This window comes from Hypanus sabinus, chromosome 1, assembly GCF_030144855.1.
Source record: "Hypanus sabinus isolate sHypSab1 chromosome 1, sHypSab1.hap1, whole genome shotgun sequence".
Classification (NCBI taxonomy): Eukaryota; Metazoa; Chordata; class Chondrichthyes; order Myliobatiformes; family Dasyatidae; genus Hypanus; species Hypanus sabinus.
In genome coordinates this window covers 212,590,571-212,612,665 of record NC_082706.1, presented here as the reverse complement: position 1 = coordinate 212,612,665, position 22,095 = coordinate 212,590,571, and the positions used below count along the sequence as shown (strand labels likewise).

The 22,095-nt window shown below is 43.1% G+C and overlaps 1 protein-coding gene across 1 annotated transcript in view; it reads right to left on the bottom strand.

Annotated features, from left to right (window-relative positions):
- LOC132407529 (transmembrane protein 241-like) overlaps window positions 1-22,095 on the bottom strand; it is a 170,599-nt gene that overhangs the window by 123,936 nt on the left and 24,568 nt on the right. Inside the window, exons 6-8 of the mRNA XM_059994241.1 lie at window positions 21,766-21,791; window positions 14,023-14,074; window positions 3,221-3,269 (exon numbers count right to left, since the gene is read on the bottom strand). Of these exons, the coding sequence (XP_059850224.1) occupies window positions 3,221-3,269; window positions 14,023-14,074; window positions 21,766-21,791 (127 nt within the window). The remainder of the gene's footprint in view (window positions 1-3,220; window positions 3,270-14,022; window positions 14,075-21,765; window positions 21,792-22,095) is intronic.

The window sequence follows — 22,095 nt, the reverse complement described above, 5'->3', positions numbered from 1 at the left end:
TAGAATGAATAAACAGACAGACTATTTTCTAAGTGGGGAAACTATTCAAAACTCTGAGGTGCAAAGGGACTTGGGGGTCCTTGTGCAGGATTCCCTTAAGGTTTATTTGCAGGTTGAGTCTGTGGTGAGGAAAGCAGATGCGATGTTGGCATTCATTTCAAGAGGACTAGAATATAAAAGCAAGGATGTAATGTTGAAGCTTTGTAAGGCACTAGTGAGGCCTCACTTGGAGTACTGTGAACAGTTTTGGGCTCCTTATTTATTAAAGTAATGCTGGTATTGGAGAGGGTCCAGAGCTGGTTCACAAGAATGATTCCAGCAAAAAAGGGGTTAACAAATGAGGTGCATTTGATGGCTCTGGGCCTGTACTGAGATAAGAGAGTGGATGCGGAGAGGATATTTCCTATGGTGGGGAGTTTAGGACCAAAGGGCTCAGCCTCAGGATAGAGGAACATTCATTTAGAACAGAGATGAGGAGTAACTTTTTATCCAGAGGATAGTGAATAATAAGTCAGCCAGGACAGAATGGTAAAGCAGAATGGATAGGCTGAACTGCCTAATTCAGCTCCTGCGGGCATTCACATTACAGCAAAGAAGTACACTAGAATCAATGAAAAACAAAACAGAAGCAAAAACTGACAAACAACCAAAGTGCAAACTGTCACTAATTTAAGTTCAAAGAAAATTTATTATCAAACTGCATACATGTCACCATATACAATCTTGATATTCATTTTCTTGTGGGCATTCACAGCACATACATAGAAACAAAACATAATAACAATAATAAATAGAAAATAGAACATAGCATAGTACAGCACATTACAGGCCCTTCGGCCCACAATGTTGTGCCGACCCTCAAACCCTGCCTCCCATATAACCCCCCACCTTAAATTCCTCCTTATACCTGTCTAGTAGTCTCTTAAAATTCACTAGTGTATCTGCCTTCACCACCGACTCAGGCAGTACATTCCACACCAACCACTCTCTGAATGAAAAACCTTCCTCTAATATCCCCCTTGAACTTCCCTCCCCTTACCTTAAAGCCATGCCCTCTTGTACTGAGCAGTGGTGCCCTGGGGAAGAGGTGCTGGTTGTCCACTCCGTCTATTCCTCTTAATATCTTGTACACCTCTATCACATCTCCTCTCATCCTCCTTCTCTCCAAAGAGTAAAGCCCTAGCTCCCTTAATCTCTGATCATAATCCATACTCTCTAAACCAGGCAGCATCCTGGTAAATCTCCTCTGTACCCTTTCCAATGCTTCTACATCCTTCCTATACTGAGGCGACCAGAACTGGACACAGTACGCCAAGTGTGGCCTAACTAGAGTTTTATAGAGCTGCATCATTACATCGCATCTCTTAAACTCTATCCCTCGACTTATGAAAGCTACCACCCCATAAGCTTTCTTAACTACCCTATCTACCTGTGAGGCAACTTTCAGGGATCTGGGGACATATAACCCCAGATCCCTCTGCTCCTCCACACTACCAAGTATCCTGCCATTTACTTTGTACTCTGCCTTGGAGTTTGTCCTTCCAAAATGTACCACCTCACACTTCCCCAGGTTGAACTCCATCTGCCACTTCTCAGCCCACTTCTGCATCCTATCAATGTCTCTTTGCAATCTTCGACAATCCTCTACACTATCTACAATACCACCAACCTTTGTGTCATCTGCAAACTTGCCAACCCACCCTTCTACCACCACATCCAGGTCGTTAATAAAAATCACAAAAAGTAGAGGTCCCAGAACCGATCTTTCTGGGACACCACTAGTCACAACCCTCCAATCTGAATGTACTCCCTCCACCACAACCCTCTGCCTTCTGCAGGCAAGCCCATTCTGAATCCACCTGGCCAAACTTCCCTGGATCCCATGCCTTCTGACTTTCTGAATAAGCCTACCATGTGGAACCTTGTCAAATGCCTTACTAAAATCCATGTAGATCACATCCACTGCACTACCCTCATCTATATGCCTGGTCACCTCCTCAAAGAACTCTATCAGGCTTGTTAGGCACGATCTGCCCTTCACAAAGCCATGTTGACTGTCCCTGACCAGACCATGATTCTCGAAATAGATCCTATCTCTAAGAATCTTTTCCAACAGCTTTCCCACCACAGACGTAAGGCTCACTGGTCTATAACTACCTGGACTATCCCTACTACCTTTTTTGAACAAGGGGACAACATTCGCCTCCCTCCAATCCTCTGGTACCATTCCCGTGGACAACGAGGACATAAAGATCCTAGCCAGAGGTTCAGCAATCTCTTCCTTTGCCTCGTGGAGCAGCCTGGGGAATATTCCGTCAGGCCCCGGGAACTTATCCGTCCTAATGTATTTTAATAACTCCAACACCTCCTCTCTCTTAATATCAACATGCTCCCGAACATCAACCTCACTCATATTGTCCTCACCATCATCAAGTTCCCTCATTGGTGAATACCAAAGAGAAGTATTTACTGAGGACCTCGCTCACTTCCACAGCCTCCAGGCACATCTTCCCACTTTTATCGTAATCGGTCCTACCTTCACTCCTGTCATCCTTTTGTTCTTCACATAATTGAAGAATGCCTTGGAGTTTTCCTTTACCCTACTCGCCAAGGCCTTCTCATGCCCCCTTCTTGCTCTTCTCAGCCCCTTCTTAAGCTCCTTTCTTGCTACCCTATATTCCTCAATAGACCCATCTGATCCTTGCTTCCTAAACCTCACGTATGCTGCCTTCTTCCACCTGACTTGATTTTCCACTTCACTTGTCACCCATGGTACCTTCACCCTGCATTCTTTATCTTCCTCACCAGGACAAATTTATCCCTAACATCCTGCAAGAGATCCTTAAACATCGATCACATGTCCATAGTACAATTCCCTGCAAAAACATCATCCCAATTCACACCCGCAAGTTCTAGTCTTATAGCCTCATAATTTGCCTTTCCCCAATTAAAAATTTTCCTGTCCTCTCTGATTCTATCCTTTTCCATGATAGTGCTAAATGCCAGGGAGCGGTGGTCACTGTCCCCCAGATGCTCACCCACTGACAGATCTGTGACCTGACCCGGTTCATTACCTAATACTAGATCTAGTATGGCATTTCCCCCTAGTCAGCCTGTCAACGTACTGTGACAGGAATCCATCCTGGAGAAATATGCTATAAACATTAAGAACACGAGATGAAAACAAACTGTTCATATGCGATAGAATTCTTTCACTTACCAGCACAAGTAACATGTGTCACTGCCCAGAAGAAGCTGCCTGATTCATACTGAAACAGAGGAAATGCATGAAAATGTACATCCCTATCACTGTAGCTCCCCCACATGGTTATAACAGGCAGATGCAAATTATAACAAGGAAGACTTAGAACTTGCAGTTTACCAGTAACACTGCATGCACTCAATACAAATTTTAAGTAATGTGGTATACTTTATGGTTCTACGGTAAGTTGTTTACAGAGTGGTGGGTGTGTGGAATGTCCTGCCAGAGATGATACATTAGGCACATTAAGAAACCTAAATAGGCACATGGATGATAGAAAAATGAAGGGCTTTGTAGGAGGGAAGGGTTAGACTGATCTTGGAGGAGGTTAAAAGGTCAGCACATCATCATTCATCATCAGCTTCTCACTTCATCCCCTTTCTTCCCCCCCCCCCACTTGGTCTTACCTTTCACCTGCCAGCCTGTCCTCCTTCCCCTACCCCCACCTTCTTATTCTGGCTTCTTCCTCCTTCCTTTCCAGTCCTGATGAAGGGTATCAGCCCAAAACTTTGACTCCTTTTTTCATGTCCATAGATACCATCTGATCTGCTGAGTTCTTCCAAAATGTTATGTGTGTTCCTGATGTAAACATTGGTAACAGAGGGGAAATACCTCCCTTACTTGTTACAAGTAGATGTCTGCATGCAGGATTTTCATGCAACATTGAAATCTCAAAATATGGCTCCAATGTAAGCATCATGAGAGTATCAAAACATTCCCTAAAGAGAAAATGAAGACTTTATGCAGCAGAATATCTCTCAGGGGGAGATAACAGAGCAATGACAAATTTGTGCCCCTCGGTCCTAGAGATTATATATAGGCATACCTCAAACTTCCTTATGGAATCAATGCACTAAACTCTGTCACAATTACTAGAGTTTGGTTAGGTGTTTTTCCAGATACACTTTAAACAAATTTCTATAGATGTACTGTGGAGAGCATTCTCAAACAAGAGAAAATCTGCAAATGGTGGAAATCCAAGCAATACATGCAAAATGCTGGAGGAACTCAGCAGGCCAGGCAGCATCTATGAAAAAGAGTACAGGTGACATTTTGGGCCAAGGCCCTTCGGCAGGACTGGTGAATGGTCTCGGCCCGAAATGTTGACTATGTTATTTTCCGTAAGTGGAGAGCATTCTAACTGGTTGCATCACCATCTGGTATAGGGGGGGACACTGCACAGGATCAGAAAAAAGCTGTAGAAAGTTGTAAACTCTGCCAGCTCCATCATGGGCATAAACCTCCCAGCATCAAAGGCACTTTCAAAAGGCAATGCCTCAAAAAGGCAGCATCTGTCATTAAGGACCCCTATCACAGGAGCCTGAACACACATCCATTGTTTTTGGTACAGCTTCTTCCTCACTGCCATCAGATTTTTAAGCAGTTAGGATGACATTATTAGAGCTCAGGGCACTGGAGATCAGAGTTCAATACCAATATCCTCTGCAAGGAGTTTCCTCCGCAGTAACACGTGGGTTCCGAAGGCAATCCAGTTAGTAGGTTAATTGGGTCACTGTAAATTGTCTTCCAATTAAGCTAGGCTTAGATAGGTGTGTTGCTGGGCGGTGTAGCTCGTTAGGCTGGAAGGACCTGTTCTGCGTTGTATCTCTAAATAAAATGAAAATTTCAAAACAGACATTCCATCATCACTACATTATAATTTTTTCCTCTCTTTTTGCACTAATTAACTTAAATATGAATTGCAATGTGCTGCTGCCACAAAACAACAATTTCACAACATACGCCATCGATAGTAAACCAAATCCTGATGTTGATCTACTACTCATCAGTCAACATAGTAAGACGAAAGAGCCGACTGTGGACTTCCGGAAGGGTAAGATGAAGGAACACATACCAATCCTAAAAGAGGGATCAGAAGTGGAGGGAGTCAAGTTTCTGGGTGTCAAGATCTCTGAGGATCTAACCTGATCCTAACATATCGATGTGGTCATAAAGAAGGCAAGACAGCGGCTATACACTCAAAAACTTCTATAGTTGTACTGTGGAGAGCATTCTGACAGGCTGCATCACTGTCTGGTATGGAGGGGCTACTGTACAGGACCAAAAGAAGCTGCAGAGGGTTGTAAATCTAGTCAGCTCCATCTTGGGCACTAGCCTACTAAGTACCCAGGACATCTTTAAGGAGTGGTGTCTCAGAAAGGCAGCATTCATTATTAAGGTCCTCCAGCACCCAGGGTATGCTCTTTTCTCACTGTTACCATCAGGTAGGAGGTACAGAAGCTTGAAGGCACACACTCAGCAAGTCAGGAACAACTTCTTCCCCTCTGCCATCTGATTCCTAAATGGACATTGCAGCTTTGGACACTACCTCACTTTAAAAAAAAATTCTGCTTTTACACTTTTAAAATCTATTCAATATACATAATTGATTTACTTGTTTATTTATTATGTTTTATTTTATTTATTATTTCCTCTCTCTGCTAGATTATGTGTTGCATTGAACTGTTGCTGCTAAGTTAACAAATTTCATGAAATATGCCGGTGATAATAAACCTGATTCTGATAGTGAAATCAAAATACACGCTGACTTGATTTAATGCTGAATTAGTTGGAATAGCATTGTAAGCGATTGCAGCATTTTAAAAAGTACAATGGTGACATCATTCAGATTTATAGAATTACTGCACACTACAGCACAGAAGCAGGCCCTCTGGCCCATCTAGTCAATGCTGAACTATTAATTTGCCAAGTCCAATTCACCCATATATGCATCATTGCCCTCCACATCCCTACCATCCACATACGTATCCACACTTCTCTTAAAATTTAAAATCTAGTTTGCATCCACCACTTACACTGTCAGCTCATTCCTCACTCTCACCACCCTCTAGAGTGAAGAAGTTCTCCCTTACGTTCCGCTTAAACTTTCACCTTTCACTCTTAACCTATGACCTCTAGTTCTCGTCTCATCCAACCTCATTGGAAGAAGCCGGCTCTCATTTACCCATCTACAGTGGTGCGAGAACATTTGTGAACCCTGTAGAATTTTCTCTATTTCTGCATAAATATGATCAGATCTTCATGCAAGTCCTAAAAGTAGATAACACCGAAAGACAAAGGAGCAGAATTAGGCCATTCAGCCCATTGAGTCTGCTTCACCATTCCATCATGGCTAATCCCAGATTCCACTCAACCCCATACACCTGTCTTCTCGACAAACCCTTTGATGCCCTGGCCAATCAGAAAATGATCAACTTCAGCCTTAAATATACCCACGGATTTGGCCTCCACTGCAGTCTGTGGTAGAGCATTCCACAGATACACTACTCTCTGGCTAAAAAAATCCTTCCTTACCTCTGTTCTGAAACGTCGCCCCTCAATTTTGAGGCTGTGCCCTCTAGTTCTGGATACCCCCACCATAGGAAACATCCTCGCCACATCCACCCTGTCTAATCCTTTCAACATTTGGTAGGTTTCAATGAGATCTCCATGCACTCTCTGAATTCCAATGAGAACAGGCCTAAAATGGCCACACTCTCCTTATATGTTAATCCCTTCATTCCTGGAATCATTCTCGTGAACCTCCTCTGGACCCTCTCCAATGACAACATCCTTTCTAAGATATGGGGCTCAGAACTACAGACAGTACTCTAAGTGCTGCCTGACTAGTGCCTTAAAAGCCTCAGCATTATCTCCTTGCTTTTATATTCTAGTCACCTTGAAATAAATACCAACATTGCATTTGCCTTCTTTACCGCAAACCCAAACTGTAAATTAAACTTCTGGGAGTCTTGCACAAGGACTCATAAGTCCCTCTGCATCTCTGATGTTTGAATCTTCTCCTCATTTAGATAATAGTCCACACAATTGTTCCTTTTACCAAAATGCATTATTATACATTTCTCAACACTGTATTCTAACTGCCACATTTTTGCCCATTCTTCTAATTTGTCTAAGTCCCTGCTGGAATCACATTGATTCCTCAGCGCCACCTATCCCTCCACCTACCTTTGTAGCATCCACAAACTTTGCCACAAAACAATCAATTCCATTATGCAAACCACTGACAAACAATGTGAAAAGTAGTCGCCCCAATTCTGACCCCTGAAGAACACCACTAGTCACTGTCAGCCACCAGAAAAGGCCTCTTTCATTCCCACTCGCTGCCCCCTACCTGTTAGCCATTCCTCTATCCATACCACTTACTTTCCTGTAACACCATAGGATTTTATCTTGTTAAGCAGCCTCATGTACTGCACCTTATCAAAAGCTTTCTTAAAATCCAAGTAAATGACATCTACTGCCTCTCCTTTGTTCCCCAATTGTTACTTCCTCAAAGAACTCCAATAAGATTTGTCAGGCAAGATTTCCTTTTACAGAAACCATACTGACTTTGACTTACTTTATCATTAGTCTCCAAGTACCTTGAAACCTCATCCTTAATAATAGACTCCACCACTTTCCCAACCACTGAGTTTAGGTTAACTGGCCTATAATTTCCATTCTTTTATCTTCCTCTCTTCTTAAAGAGTGGAGTGACATTTGCAATCTTCCAGTCCTCCAGGACCATGCCAGAATCAAGTGATTCTTGAAAGATCATGACAAATGCATCGTTATCTCTTCAGCAACTCTCAGGACTCCGGGATGTAGTCCATCTGCTCTAGGTGACTTTTCCACCTTCAGACCTGAGTTTGCCTAGCACTTTTTCCTTTGTAATAGCAATGACAATAGACGATAGACAATAGACAGTAGGTGCAGGAGTAGGCCATTCGGCCCTTCTAGCCAGCACCGCCATTCACTGTGATCATGGCTGATCATACACAATCAGTACCCTGTTCCTGCCCTCTCCCCATATCCCTTGACCCCGCTATCTATAAGAGCTCTATCTAACTCTCTCTTGAATGCATCCAGAGACTTGACCTCCACTGCCTTCTGGGGCACAGCATTCCACATATCCACCATTCTCTGGGTGAAAAAGTTTTTCCGCATCTCTGTTCTAAATGGCCTACCCCTTATTCTTAAACTGTGGCCTCTAGTTCTGGACTCACCCATCAGCGGGAACATGCTTCTTGCCTCCAGCGTGTCCAATCCCTTAATAATCTTATATGTTTCAATCAGATCCCTCTCATCCTTCTAAATTCCAGTGTATACAATCCCAGTCGCTCCAATCTTTCAACATATGACAGTCTCGCCATTCTGGGAATTAACCTTGTGAACCTATGCTGCACTCCCTCAATAGCAAGAATGTCCTTCCTCAAATTTGGAGACCAAGACTGCACACAATACTCCAGGTGGGGTCTCACCAGGGCCCTGTACAGCTGCAGAAGGACCTCTTTACTCCTATACTCAATTCCTCTTGTTATAAAAGCCAGCATGCCATTAGCTTTCTTCACTGCCTGCTGTACCTGCATGCTTGCTTTCATTGACTGATGTACAAGAACACCTAGATCTCATTGTACTTCCCCTTTTCCTAACTTGACTCCATTTAGATAGTAATCTGCCTTCCTGTTCTTGCCACCAAAGTGGATAACCTCACATTTATCCACATTACACTGCATCTGCCATATATTTGCCCACTCACCCAACCTGTCCAAGTCACCCTACATTCTCATAACATCCTCCTGACATTTCACACTGCCACCCAGCTTTGTGTCATCAGCAAATTTGCTAATGTTACTTTTAATCCCTTCATCTAAATCATTAATGTATATTGTAAACAGCTGCGGTCCCAACACCAAACCTTGCGGTACCCCACTGGTCATAGCCTGCCATTCCGAAAGGGACCCGTTGTTTCCTGTCAGCCAGCCAATTTTCAATGCATGTCAGTACTCTGCCCCCAATACCATGTGCCCTAATTTTGCCCATTAATCTCCTATGTGGGACTTTATCAAAAGCTTTCTGGAAGTCCAGGTACACTACATCCACTGGCTCTCCCTTGTCCATTTTCATAGTTACATCCTCAAAAAACTCCAGAAGATTAGTCAAGCATGATTTTCCCTTCATAAATCCATGCTGACTCGGACTGATCCTTCTACTGCTATCCAAATGTGTCGTAATTTCCTCTTTTATAATTGACTCCAGCATCTTTCCCACCACTGACGTCTGGCTAACCGGTCTGTAATTCCCTGTTTTCTCTCCCTTCTTTCTTGAAAAGTGGGACAACATTAGCCACCCTCCAATCAGCAGGAACTGTTCCTGAATCTATAGAACATTGGAAAATGATTACCAATGCATCCACGATTTCTCGAGCCACCTCTTTAAGTACCCTGGGATACAGACCATCAGGTCCCGGGTACTTATTAGCCTTCAGACTCAACGGTCTATCCAACACCGTTTCTTGCCTAATATAAATTTCCTTCAGTTCATCCTTTACCCTAGTTCCTTTGGCCACTATTACATCTGGGAGATTGTTTGTGTCTTCCCTAGTGAAGACAAATCCAAAGTACCTGTTCAACTCATCTGCCATTTCCTTGTTCCCCGTAATAAATCCACCCGTTTCTGTCTTCAATGGCCCAAGTTTGGTCTTAACTATTTTTTTGCTATTCACATATCTAAAGAATCTTTTACTATCCTCCTTTATATTCTTGGCTAGTTTACCTTTGTACCTCATTTTTTCTTGGCGTATTGCCTTTTTTGTTATCTTCTGTTGCTCTTTAAAAGCTTCCCAGTCCTCCGGTTTCCCGCTCATCTTTGCTATGTTATACTTCTTCTCTTTTATTTTTATACTGCCCTTTACTTCCCTCGTCAGCCACAGCTGCCCCTTACTCCCCTTAGGATCTTTCTTCCTCTTTGGAATGAACCGATCCTGCACCTTCTGCATTATTCCCAGAAATACCTGCCATTTTTGTTCCCTGCTAGGATATTGTTCCATTGAACTTTGGCCAGCTCCTCCCTCATAGCTCCATAGTTCCCTTTGTTCAACTGTAATACTGACACATCTGATTTTCCCTTCTCCTTCTCAAACTGTAGGTTAAATCATCTCATATCAATGGCACTGCCTCCTGCTCCCTGACACACACACACCTCTGTGCGATCCATATGCACACTGCTAGTGTCTTCCACAGTGAAGACTGATGCAAAATACCCATTAAGTTCATCTGCCATTTCTTTTCCCCCCATTACTACCTCACCAGCATCACTTTACAGCGGTCCAGTATCAACCTCCCTTTTACTCTTCATATAACTGAAATAAAACTTTTAGTATCCTGCTTTTTACTATTGGCTAGTTTGCTCTCATGTTGAATCTTTTCCCTTCTTCGAGCCTTTTTAGTTGCTTTTTATTGCATTTTAAAAGCTTCCCGATTATCCAACTTCCCACTCACTTTTGCTACCTTCTATTTCCTTTCCTTGACTTTTATGCAGTCGTTACCTTCCCTTGTCACCCTTGATTGCCTACACCTGCCATTTGAGAACTACTTCTGTGGGACATATCTATCCTGTGCCTTGTGAACTATTCCCATCTCAGCCATCTGAGATGGCTTCAGCCATCAGAACTTCAGCCATCTCTGCTCTGCCATCATCCCCACCAGTATCCTCCTCCAATCCACCTGGGAAAGCTCCTCTGTCAATTCCTTTTATTCCATTGCAATACTGTAACAGTAAGTGTTAAAAGGAAGGTAATTTTAATTAGATAGAAAAAGCCGAATTAAAGGTAGTGAAGTTGAGGGAAGTGAGGAAAAGTGGCAAAGGTCTGATGAAGAGCAACAGTAAAGTAGGCATTTATACAGGCAGCCCTGGAGAGGTTAAGGGATCCATTGCTGGGAACTGGCCGATTTTTCCACATGGCAGAAATGTCGTTTTCTAAAGTTGCCCAAATCACCTTGCACTGTAGTACACTTCCTTTCTTTCCTTTATTTCAATGAATACCTTGTACGTTCAAACTCCAAAGTAAATTTCTTATCAAGGTACATCCAGCATATACAATATGTCACCATGTACAACCCTGAAATTCATTTTCTTGCATACAAACAAAGTGCAAAAGACAACAAGCTGTGCTAATTTAAAAGCAGAAAAAAAATAATAATAAATAAGCATTAAATATCGAGAACCCGAGATGAAAAATCCTTGAAAGTGAGTCTATTGGTTGTGAGCACGTTTCAATGATACGGCAAGTGAAGTTGAGTGAAGTTACTTGCTTTGGTTCAAGAGCCTGATGATTGTGTTTCTGAACCTCTGCCATCTATCAACCCACCTATTTAACCCTATTCTAGTCAAAGGACAATTGACAATGACAAATTAACCTACTAACCAGTCTGTCTGTGGAATGTGGGAGCAAACCAGAGCACCTGGAGGAAACCCACACGCTCAAGAGGACAACGTACAAGCTCCTTACAGCCGGTGCTGGAACTGAACTCTGATACTCTGAGCTTTAATAACATTGTGCTAATCGCTGCACTACCATGATGCCCAAACTTCAACACAGGTCTTGCACAGAACGTTTGCACTCTGAATGCTTAAGATTCAGAACAAACTGAGGGAAGAATTTTACATCCTTACTGGCCCATATTCTGTGACTGACCCTGTCCCAAAAGCAACCCCGTCTACTCCCAACTCTTCCAGCTTCCAACCCTTCAGCGAAGAAAACAAATAGTACCTTTCCTGTCAAGCCCCTTCAAAATTTAATTAGGTAACTATTTATTCTTGTGACCTTTGAAAAATAAATCAATCTCACTCCATCTCAGTAATCAATCTAGTACATCTTTGTTTTTGTATTTCCTTAGGCAAGGAGACACAAACGGGACACACAGTATTCCAGCCATGATAGCTCCACACCCAACACCACTTTATTAGGTACACCTGTACACCAGCTCATTAATCATTCAAATTTTGATGATGAAATTGATGGCTTTGCTTCAAAAATTTGCAGATGATATGAAGCTGGGTGGAGGGGCAGGTAGTTTTGAGGAAGTAGAGAGACAACTGAAGGACTGAGAGATTAGGCAAATGGACAAGGAAATGGCAGATGGAATACAGTGTCGGGAAGCGTACGGTCATGCACTGGTAGTAGAAATGAAAGGGTTGACTATTTTCTAAGTGGAGATAAAACACAAAAAACTGAGACCCAAAGGTATTGGGAGTCATTGTGTAGGATTCCCTAAAGGTTAATTTGCAGGTTGAGTCTATGCTGAGGAAGGCAAATGCAATATAAGCATTCATTTCAAGAGGACTAGAATATAAAAGCAAGGATGTAATGCCGAAACTTTATAAAGCACTGGTGAGTCCTCAATTAAAATATTGTGAACAGGTTTGGGCTCATTTATCTTAGAAAGAATGTGTGAATCTGGAAAGAATTCAAAGGTAGTCCAAGAAAATGATTCCAGGATTGAATGGCTTATCATATGAAGAACGTCTGATGGCTCTGGGCCTATATTCACTAAATTTCAGAAAAGTGAGAGGCGACCTCATTGAAACCTATTGACGGTGAAAGGCCTTGATAGAGTGGATGTGGAGAGGATATTTCCTATCGTGGGAGTATCTAAGACCAGAGGACACAGAATAGAGAGACCTCTTTTTAGCATGGAGATAAGCAATTTCTTTTGTCAGAGGGTGGTGAATCTGTGGTATGTTTGACACAGGCAGTTGTGGAAGCCGTCTTTATGTATATTTAAGGCAGAGATTTATAAGTTCTCGATTGGTCAGAGTACGAAGGGATAAGGGGAGAAGGCAGACGACTGAGATTGAGAGGAAAATTGGATCAGCCATGGAGAAATGGTGGAGCAGACTCGATGGGCCAAATGGCTTTATTCTGCTCCTGTATCTTCTGGTCTTAATACAAATATTTAATCCGCCAATCATGCGGCAGCAACTCAATGCATAAAATATGCATAGTCAAGAGGTTCAGCTGTTCAGATGGAACATAAGAATGGGGAAAAAAGGTGATCAGTGACTTTGATTGTGCAATGATTGTTGGTGCCAGACAGGGTGCCATAGAGTCATAACACAGAAACAGGCCCATCAGCCCATCTACTCCAAGCCAGTTGAACTGCCTACTCCCATCGACCTACACAAGGACCATAGCCGTCTATACCCCTCCCATATATGCACCTGCCCAAACTTCTCTTAAACTTGAAATCAAGCTCGCATGCACCACTTGTGCTAGCAGCTCATTCCACATTCTTGTGACCCTCTGAATGAAAATCCCCACTCATATTCTCCTTAACTATTTCATCTTTCAGCCTTAACCCATGACCTCTGGTACTATTGGTTTGAGAAATTCAGAAATTGCTAATTTCCTGGGATTTTCACAGACTGCAGTCTCTGGAATTTATGGAAAATGGTACAAAATAAAAAAAGTGTCCAGTGAGTGGCAGTTCTGTGGATGAAAATGCCTTTTTAATGAGAGAGGTCAGAGGAGAATGTGCAGACGTGCTTAAATTTACAGGAAGATGTAACTCAAATAATCATGCGTTACGAACAGATAATAATGGATTCCTCAGTTGCATAGCAGTAACCGCAGTGCATGGCTTTTCCCCAGTGCTCTGGTTTCTTCCCACAATCCAGAGGTGTACCGGGTAGGTTAATCGGTCAACAGTATGCAGAAGCCCATGGACATGCACTCAGTGCCCACTCCATTAGGTACAGGAGGTAGTTAGTGTATCTGCACACCTCTCTGTCCTAGTCCAACTCACTGAAATAAAGGCTAACATACTGCTTCCTTTTAAAATGCCAGCATCAGAACACAAACCAAAACACAGCAAAAAATGCAGATAATACATAATGAATGTTTTACTTGAACACATTTGCACCTTTTAAATATGTTGACAGGGGAAATAGTAGATGGGACAGAGATGATCTCTTACCTTAAAGATATTCCACAGTAAGAAGACAGAAGCTGTGAAAATCACCAGCATGCTAAAAGGAATAGAAAGGAGAAAATTTGTATTGTGGTTACATCAAGTCAAAAGAACTAACAACTTAAAAGACCATAAGACATAGGAGCAGAATTAGGTCATACAGCCCATCAAGTCCTCTATGGCATTCCATGATGGCTGATTTATTATCCCTCTCAAGCCCATTCTCCTGCCTTCTTCCCATAATCTTTGACATCCTGACTAATTAAGAGCCTATCAACCTCTGCCTTTATACTCACTGACTTGGCCTCCACAGCCATCTATGGCAATTAATTCTACAAGTTAAGAATACATACAGCTCTGTTAGGCTGTTTATCAATACAGTTAGCAAATATTTCAACATCAAACTTGCTTTGACACAGTTTTCTATGCAATCCTTTATAATAATTTCCTCTCCTTAATTGAAACCACAAGACTACACAATTTTATATCTATCAATTCCAGCTCAATTTTTCCAGATTTTAGAAAAACATAGAAAATCTACAGCACAATACAGGCCCTTTGGCCCACAAAGCTGTGCCGAACATGTCCTTAACTGAGAAATTACCCAGGGTTACCCATAGCCTTCTATTTCACTGAGCTCCATGTACCTGTCCAGGAGTCTCTTAAATGACCCAATTGTATCCATCTTGATCACCATCACCAGCAGCCCATTCTACGCACTCACCATTCTCTGCATAAAAACTTACCCGATATATCCTCTATACCTATTTCTAAGCACCTTAAAACTGTGCCCTCTTGTGACACCCCATTTCAGCCCTGGGAAAAAGCCTCTGGCTATCCACACAATCAATGCCTCTCATCATCTTATACACTTCTATCAGGTCACCTCTCATCCTCTGTCGTTTCAAAGAAAAAAAGCTGAGTTCACTCAAGCTGTTCTCATAAGGCATGCTCCCCATTCAAGGAAACATCCTTCTGAATCTCCTCTACACCTTTTCTATGGTTTCCACATCCTTCCTGTAGTGAGGTGACCAGAACTCCAAATGGTGTCTGACCAGGGTCCTGTATAGCTGCAACATTACTTCTCGGCTCCTAAGCTCAATCCCACGATTGAAGAAGGCCAATGCACTGTATGCTTTCTTAACCACTGAGTCAACCTGTGCAGCAGCCTTGAGTGTCTGATGGACTCAGGCCCCAAGATCCCTCTGACCCTCCACACTGCCAAGAGTCTTACCATTAATACTATATTCTTTCATCATATCTGACCTATGAAAATGAACCACCTCCCTCTTAATTGGTTTGAACTCTATCTGCCACTTCTCGGCCCATTTTTGTATCCTATCAATATCCCGCTGTAACCTCTGACAGCCCTCCACACTGTCCACGACACCCCCAACCTTTGTGTCATCAGCACATTTATTAACCCATCCCTCATCTAGGTCATTTATAAAAATCACGAAGATTAGGGGTGCCAGAACAGATCCCTGAGGCTCACCACTGGTCACTGACCTCCATGCAGAATATGACCCATCTACAACCACTTTTGTGGGCAAGCCAGTTCTGGATCCACAAAGCAATGTCCCCTTGGATCCCATGCCCCCTTACTTTCTCAATAAGCCTTTCATGTCAAATGCCTTGCTGAAATCCATATACACTACATCTACTGCTCTTCCTTCATCAATGTGTTTAGTCACATCCTCAAAAAATTCAATCAGGCTCGTAATAAGATCATGCCTCTCCAAATGTTCATAAATTCTGCCTCTCAAGATCTTCTCCATCAACTCACCAACCACTGAAGTAAAACTCACGTCTATAATTTCCTGGGTGATCCCTACTCCCTTTCTTGAATAAGGGAACAACTTCCGCAACCCTCCAATCCTCTGGAACCTCTCCTGTCCCCATTGATGATGTAAAGATCATCGTCAGAGGCTCAGCAATCTCCTCCCTCACCTCCCACAGTAGCCTGGGGTACATCTTGTCCGGTCCCAGTGACTTACCCAACTTGATGTTTTCCAAAAGCTCCTGAACATTCTCTTTCTTAATATCTACATGCTCAAGCTTTTCAGTCCGCTGTAAGTCATCACTACAATTGCTAAGATCCTTTTCTAAGTGAATACTGAAGTGAAGTACTCATTAAGTACCTCCGCTTTCTACTCTGGTTCCATACACACTTTTCCACTGTCACACTTGACTGGTCTTATTCTCTCACGTCTTATCCTCTTGTTCTTCACACACCTGTAGAATGCCTTGGGGTTTTCCTTAATCCTACCCGCCAAGGCCTTCTCATGGCCCCTTCTGGCTCTCCTCATTTCATTCTGAAGCTCCTTCCTGCTAGCCTTATAATCTTTTAGATCTCTATCATTAACTTGCTTTTTGAACCTTTCGTAATCTCTTCTTTTCTTCTTGATTAGATTTACAACAGCCTTTGTACACCACAGTTCCTGTACTCTACCATACTTTCTCTGTCTCATTGGAACGTACCTATGCAGAACTCCACGCAAATATCCCTTGAACATTTGCCACATTTCTTCTGTACATTTCCCTGAAAACATCTGTTCCCAATTTATGCTTCCACGTTCCTGCCTGATAGTCTCATATTTCCCCTTATTCCAATTAAACACTTTTCTAACTTGTCTGTTCCTATCCCTCTCCAATGCGATGGTAAAGGAGACAGAGTTGTGATCACTATCTCCAAAATGCTCTCCCACTGAGAGATCTGACACCTGACCAGGATCATTTCCCAATACCAGATCAAGTACAGCCTCTCCTCTTGTAGGCTCATCTACATATTGTGTCAAGAAACCTTCTTGAACACACCTACACACTCCACCCCATCCAAACCCCTTGATCTTGGGACATGCCAATCGATACCTGGGAAATTAAAATTTCCCACCATGACAACCCTGTTATTAATAAACCTTTCCAGAATCTGTCTCCTTATCTGCTGCTCGATGTCCCTGTTACTATTGGGTGGACTATAAAAAACACCCAGTAGAGTTATTGACCCCTTTCTGTACCTAACGTCCACCCACAGAGACTCCGTAGACAATCCTTCCACATCTTCCTCCTTTTCTGCAGCTGTGACACTATCTCTGATCAACAGTGCCACGCCTCCACCTCTTTTGCCTACCTCCGTCTTTTCTGAAACATCTTAAGCCTGGCATTTGAAGTAACCATTCCTGTCCCCGAACCATCCAAGTCTCTGTAATGGCCACAATATCATAGATCTAAGTACTGATCCACGCTCTAAGCTCATCCGCTTTGTTCATAATACTCCTTACATTAAAAAAGACACATCTCAAACCATCCGTCTGAGCACATCCCTTCTCTATCACCTACTCATCCTCCCTCTCACACTGTCTCCAAGCTTTCTCTATTTGTGAGCAGACCGCTTCTTCTCCCATCTCTTCAGTTTGGTTCCCATCCCTCAGCAATCCTAGTTTAAACTTTCCCTGATATCCTTAGCAAACTTCCCTGCCAGGATATTGGTCCCTCTGGGATTCAAATGCAACCTGTCCTTTTTGTACAGGTCACTCCTGCCCCAAGTGGTCCCAATGATCCAGTAATCTGAATCCCTGCTCCAATCCCTCAGCCACACATTTATCCTCCACCTCATTCTATTCCTATACTCACTGTCACGTGGCACAGATAGTAAACCCGAGATGACTACTTTTGCAGTCCTGCTTCTCAACTTCCTTCTTTCAGGACCTCCTCCTTGTTCCTACCTATGTCATTGGTACCAATATGTACCACGACCTCTGGCTGTTCTCCCTCCCACTGCAGGATATCGTGGACACGATCAGAAACATCCCGGACCCTGGCACCTGGGAGGCAAACTACCATCCGCGTTTCCTTCTTGCGTCCACAGAATCACCTGTCTGACCCCTAACAATGGAGTCCCCTATCATTACTGCCTTCGTCTTCCTTTCCCTACCCTTCTGAGCCACAGGGCCAGACTCTGTACCAGAGACGCAGCCACTGTTGCTTCCCCCAGGTAGGCCGTCTCCCCCCCAACAGTACTCAAACAGGAATTCTTTTTGCAATTGGTATAGCCACAGGGGTGCTCTCTAGCCTCTGACTCTTGCCCTCCCCCCTCTTGACTGTTACCAACTTATCTGTGTCCCCAGGCCCCAGTGTGACTACCTGCCATTGTCTTTTACTACTACTATCACCAGTTCCCTAATCTGGTCCCTAAGGAGCTGCAGCTCGACGCACCTGGCACAGATGCGGCTGTCTGGGAGGCTGGGAGTCTCCCGGACCTCCCACATCTGTCACCGAGCACAGAAGACCCACCTCACACACATACTTCCTGTTTATATTCTACACAGGCACCCTACCTCGCCTTGACCCTATTATCGCCTAAGCCCAGTTGAGCCAAAGCCTTCCTACTGTGTCTCCCTCTACTTAGTCGCCCGCTCTATAAGGTGTCTCCTTTTAAACTCTTCTCGCTGTTCTCACTGGCTGACGTTCACACACTTGCACAGTCATGCCCCGATCAAACCCCTGAAACTTTTTAAGGATTGTTTTTCAGCCCACATCTCTGATGATAGCAACTCATGGTGTGGTGAAGTTTTTACGTAACAACAGGCTTACAGGTAGCTTGTCTAGTGATTTTGCTTTCAGAACTGTGCACAGAGCTTCAGAGCAGGAACACAAGGAAATTCTGCAGATACTGGAGATCCAGATTAACACACACCAGAATGCTGGAGGAACTCAGCATGCCAGGCAGCATCAATGGATAATAATAACCAATCGACGTTTTGGCCGAAGGGTCTCAAACAGAGACACTATTTATTCCTTTCCGTGGATGCTGAATTCCTCCAGTATTTTGTGTGTGTTTTCAGAGTAGGGGTATTGGTATACTCTGCACCATTCAACTCAGACCATTAGAAGCACAGAGAACTCCAACCTCCACCTCTTTAACCCAAGACAGACACACAAATTGACCTGCATATGCATATCCCTGGTCACATCAGACAATGGATTTACCCACTGAGCTTCAAGAAAAGCCCTGCTCAAAGTCAACAACATCTTACTGAGAGACTGCTGAGAACTGAGTATAGAGCGGCACATTAGTGTAAGGGTTACACCAAAAACCCAGGCTCAATATCCATGGCTGTCTGTAAGGAGTTAGCATGTTCTCTCCTGACTGTGTGGGCTTCCTCCAGCTACTTTGATTTCCTCCCACAGTCCAAAGGATTAATTGGTCACATGAGTGTAATTGGGCAGCACAGGCTCATTGGGCCAAAAGGATGGTACCAAACCGACTGTGAAAGGAGGAGGGTTGGGCATGGGCTAACAACTCTATCCTGTAAAAACCCAGAGCTACAGAAATGCCAACAGATGCTCCAAAGACCTCATTCCTGGGAGAGGAAGGATACGCCAAGAAGACGGGCTCCACCTGGAGACAACATGTAAGACTAACCCAGGACAAATTACCATGGCAAGCTATGGTCAGTGGCCTGTGTCCCAGTAGGGGAGATGGGCCGAAGGAAGTAATATGACTATAATTGGACAGCGCAGGCTTGTTGAGCCAGAAGAGCCTGTTATACTGTTGTACGTCCAAATTAAATAATAAAAATAAAATTTCAAAATATACTTGAAAGACATAAGGATGTTCTTTGAGGTTATTATAGCCGAGGGTGGTAATGGGGACAAGGTCCCACTACCTATTAAGTGTTCCCAATGGCGTGCACCTTAAATAGCCTCTGACAACCAAGTCCAGCTCCTGGCCTACGTTTGGCCTACCTACTAAGCCCAGCAGAACTGTACCTACTGACAGCAGAAGGGGCAAAGGTGGGTTACTATCGCCTTAAAACCAGTCACTTCCAGCTCTTCAACTGTTGCTGGCAATTTATCTAGGAGAAATAAAACTATGATCTCGAACTCCGTTGCCTTGTGGCTATACCCACTCACGGGGAAGGCTCTGGGAGTAAACCCCAAGGGAAAATCCAGAGCTGGAGTCCCTAAAGCAATTCTACATTGAGGTCTACGCTGACTGACAACTCCTGCAATGCTGCTGGCACCAAACTGTATTGGTGTCTGCTGTTCCTTTGGGTTCATCAGATGTGTGGAGAGGGGGAGCTTGCTACGTGGGTAACACCTCGCTCTCCATATTGTACTGCCCTGGCATGGACACAACAGCCATGGTCGACTCTGACTGACGGAGGCCTCCGACTCAGATTTCAAAGACATACAGGTGTAACTGAGTGGTGTGGGCTTTTAAGCCATAAGGGCCAGCCACCATCTTGACCCTCCAAATTAGATCATTAAAATAAAATTTAAAAATTAAACTTCAAAGACACTTGGGTATAATTGGGCAGCATAGGCTCGTTGGGCCTGAAGAGTCTGTTGCTGTGCGTCATTTCTAAATAAAATAAAAATCCAAATGAATGTACAGACAAAACACTGTAGAAAATGGTTCAAATATTTAAGTGAAATGTCTAAAATCTCTTTGGTGATAAAAAGCAGAATGTTAGGATTTGAGCCTGCACATGGATTGCACCAAGCAGACATTATTTATGACAATGCCAGTAATGTTATACAGTTGTATGTTTATAATGTGCTGTATATGCACTTTATGGCAACTTGTACATCCAGAGAATATTTTTTATTATCTGTTAATATTATTGTACTGATATTATTTTATGTGCTGTATGCAATATCTTACTGATTTACATATTGGCCCAAGAGGAATATGATTTCATTTCACTGTATATGTGTGTATGGATGAACGACGATAAACTTCAGTTTGAACTAACTCGCCCCTATCCCAAATTTATTTCTCAGTTTTGAACCTTACTACATTCCAAAACAGCACAACGCTTAACAAAAACTCATTCACTAACAATCCGAGTCTTTAGTATCTTTACTTTTTTATTTTACTTTTATTATTAAATTTCTAGATACAGTGCATAACTGGCCCTTCTGGTCCAACAAACCCAGCCACCCAGCAGCTCATCAATTTAACCCAAGCTTAATCACAGGACAATTTACAATGACCAATTAACTTACAAACCCATGTCTTTGGACTGTGGGTAGAAACAGGAACACCCAAAGGAAAACCCACACAATTCACAGGAAGATCATGCAAACTCCTTACAGAGGATGCTGCGATTGAAATCTGATGCCCCGAGCTGTAATGTAATGAACAATTTGGGTCCTTCATCTTAGGAAAGATGTGCTGGCATTGGAGAGGGTCCAGAGGAGGTTCACAAGGATGATTCCAGGAATGAAAGGGCTATCATATGAGGAACGATTGATGGCTCTGGGTCTGTAGTCATTCGAATTCAGAAGGGTGGGGATCTTATTGAAACCTTTCGAATGTTAAAAGGCCTAGTCAGAGTAGATGTGGAAAGGATGTTTCCCATGGTGGGGGAGTCTAGGACAAGAGGGCACAGCCTCAGGATTGAAGGGCACTCTTTTAAAACAGAGATGCAGATTAATTTCTTTAGCCAAAGGATGGTAGACTTGTGAAATTTATTGCCACATGCAGCTATGGAGACCAGGTCATTGGGTGTGTTTAGGGCAGAGATTGATAAGTTCTTGATTGGTCATGGCATCAAAGGCTACAGGGAGAAGGCCGGGAACTGGGGTTGAGGATGAGATTTTTAAAAAATCAGCCATGATTGAATGGCAGAGCAGACTCGATGGGCCAGATGGCCTAATTCTGCTCCTGTGTCTTATGGTAATAGCGTCACGTCAACCGCTATGCTACCGTCACGCCATATGATACAGAAATAAACATACCTGCTGGTTATAGTGCAAGACAGCTTCTGTGTGTAAAAAAAAAGAAAAATTGTCATTACAACAAATCAAAAACCTTTTATGTAGAAACATAAAAGATTGAACTTCAAACTGAAGACAAGCATGTTTAACTTTTGGTCTCTATGGTGATGCAGTTTCTACAGAACTATTTATTGCCTTTTATAAATATTTGCTTCCAAGAACTCACCTAAATCATTCCATCAAAAATGACACTGTTTACAAAGATACCTGGTGTAACGCTTTCAAAGTTCAAAGGTAATTGATTATCCAAATTCATATATGTCACTGTATACTACCCTCAGATTCATTTTC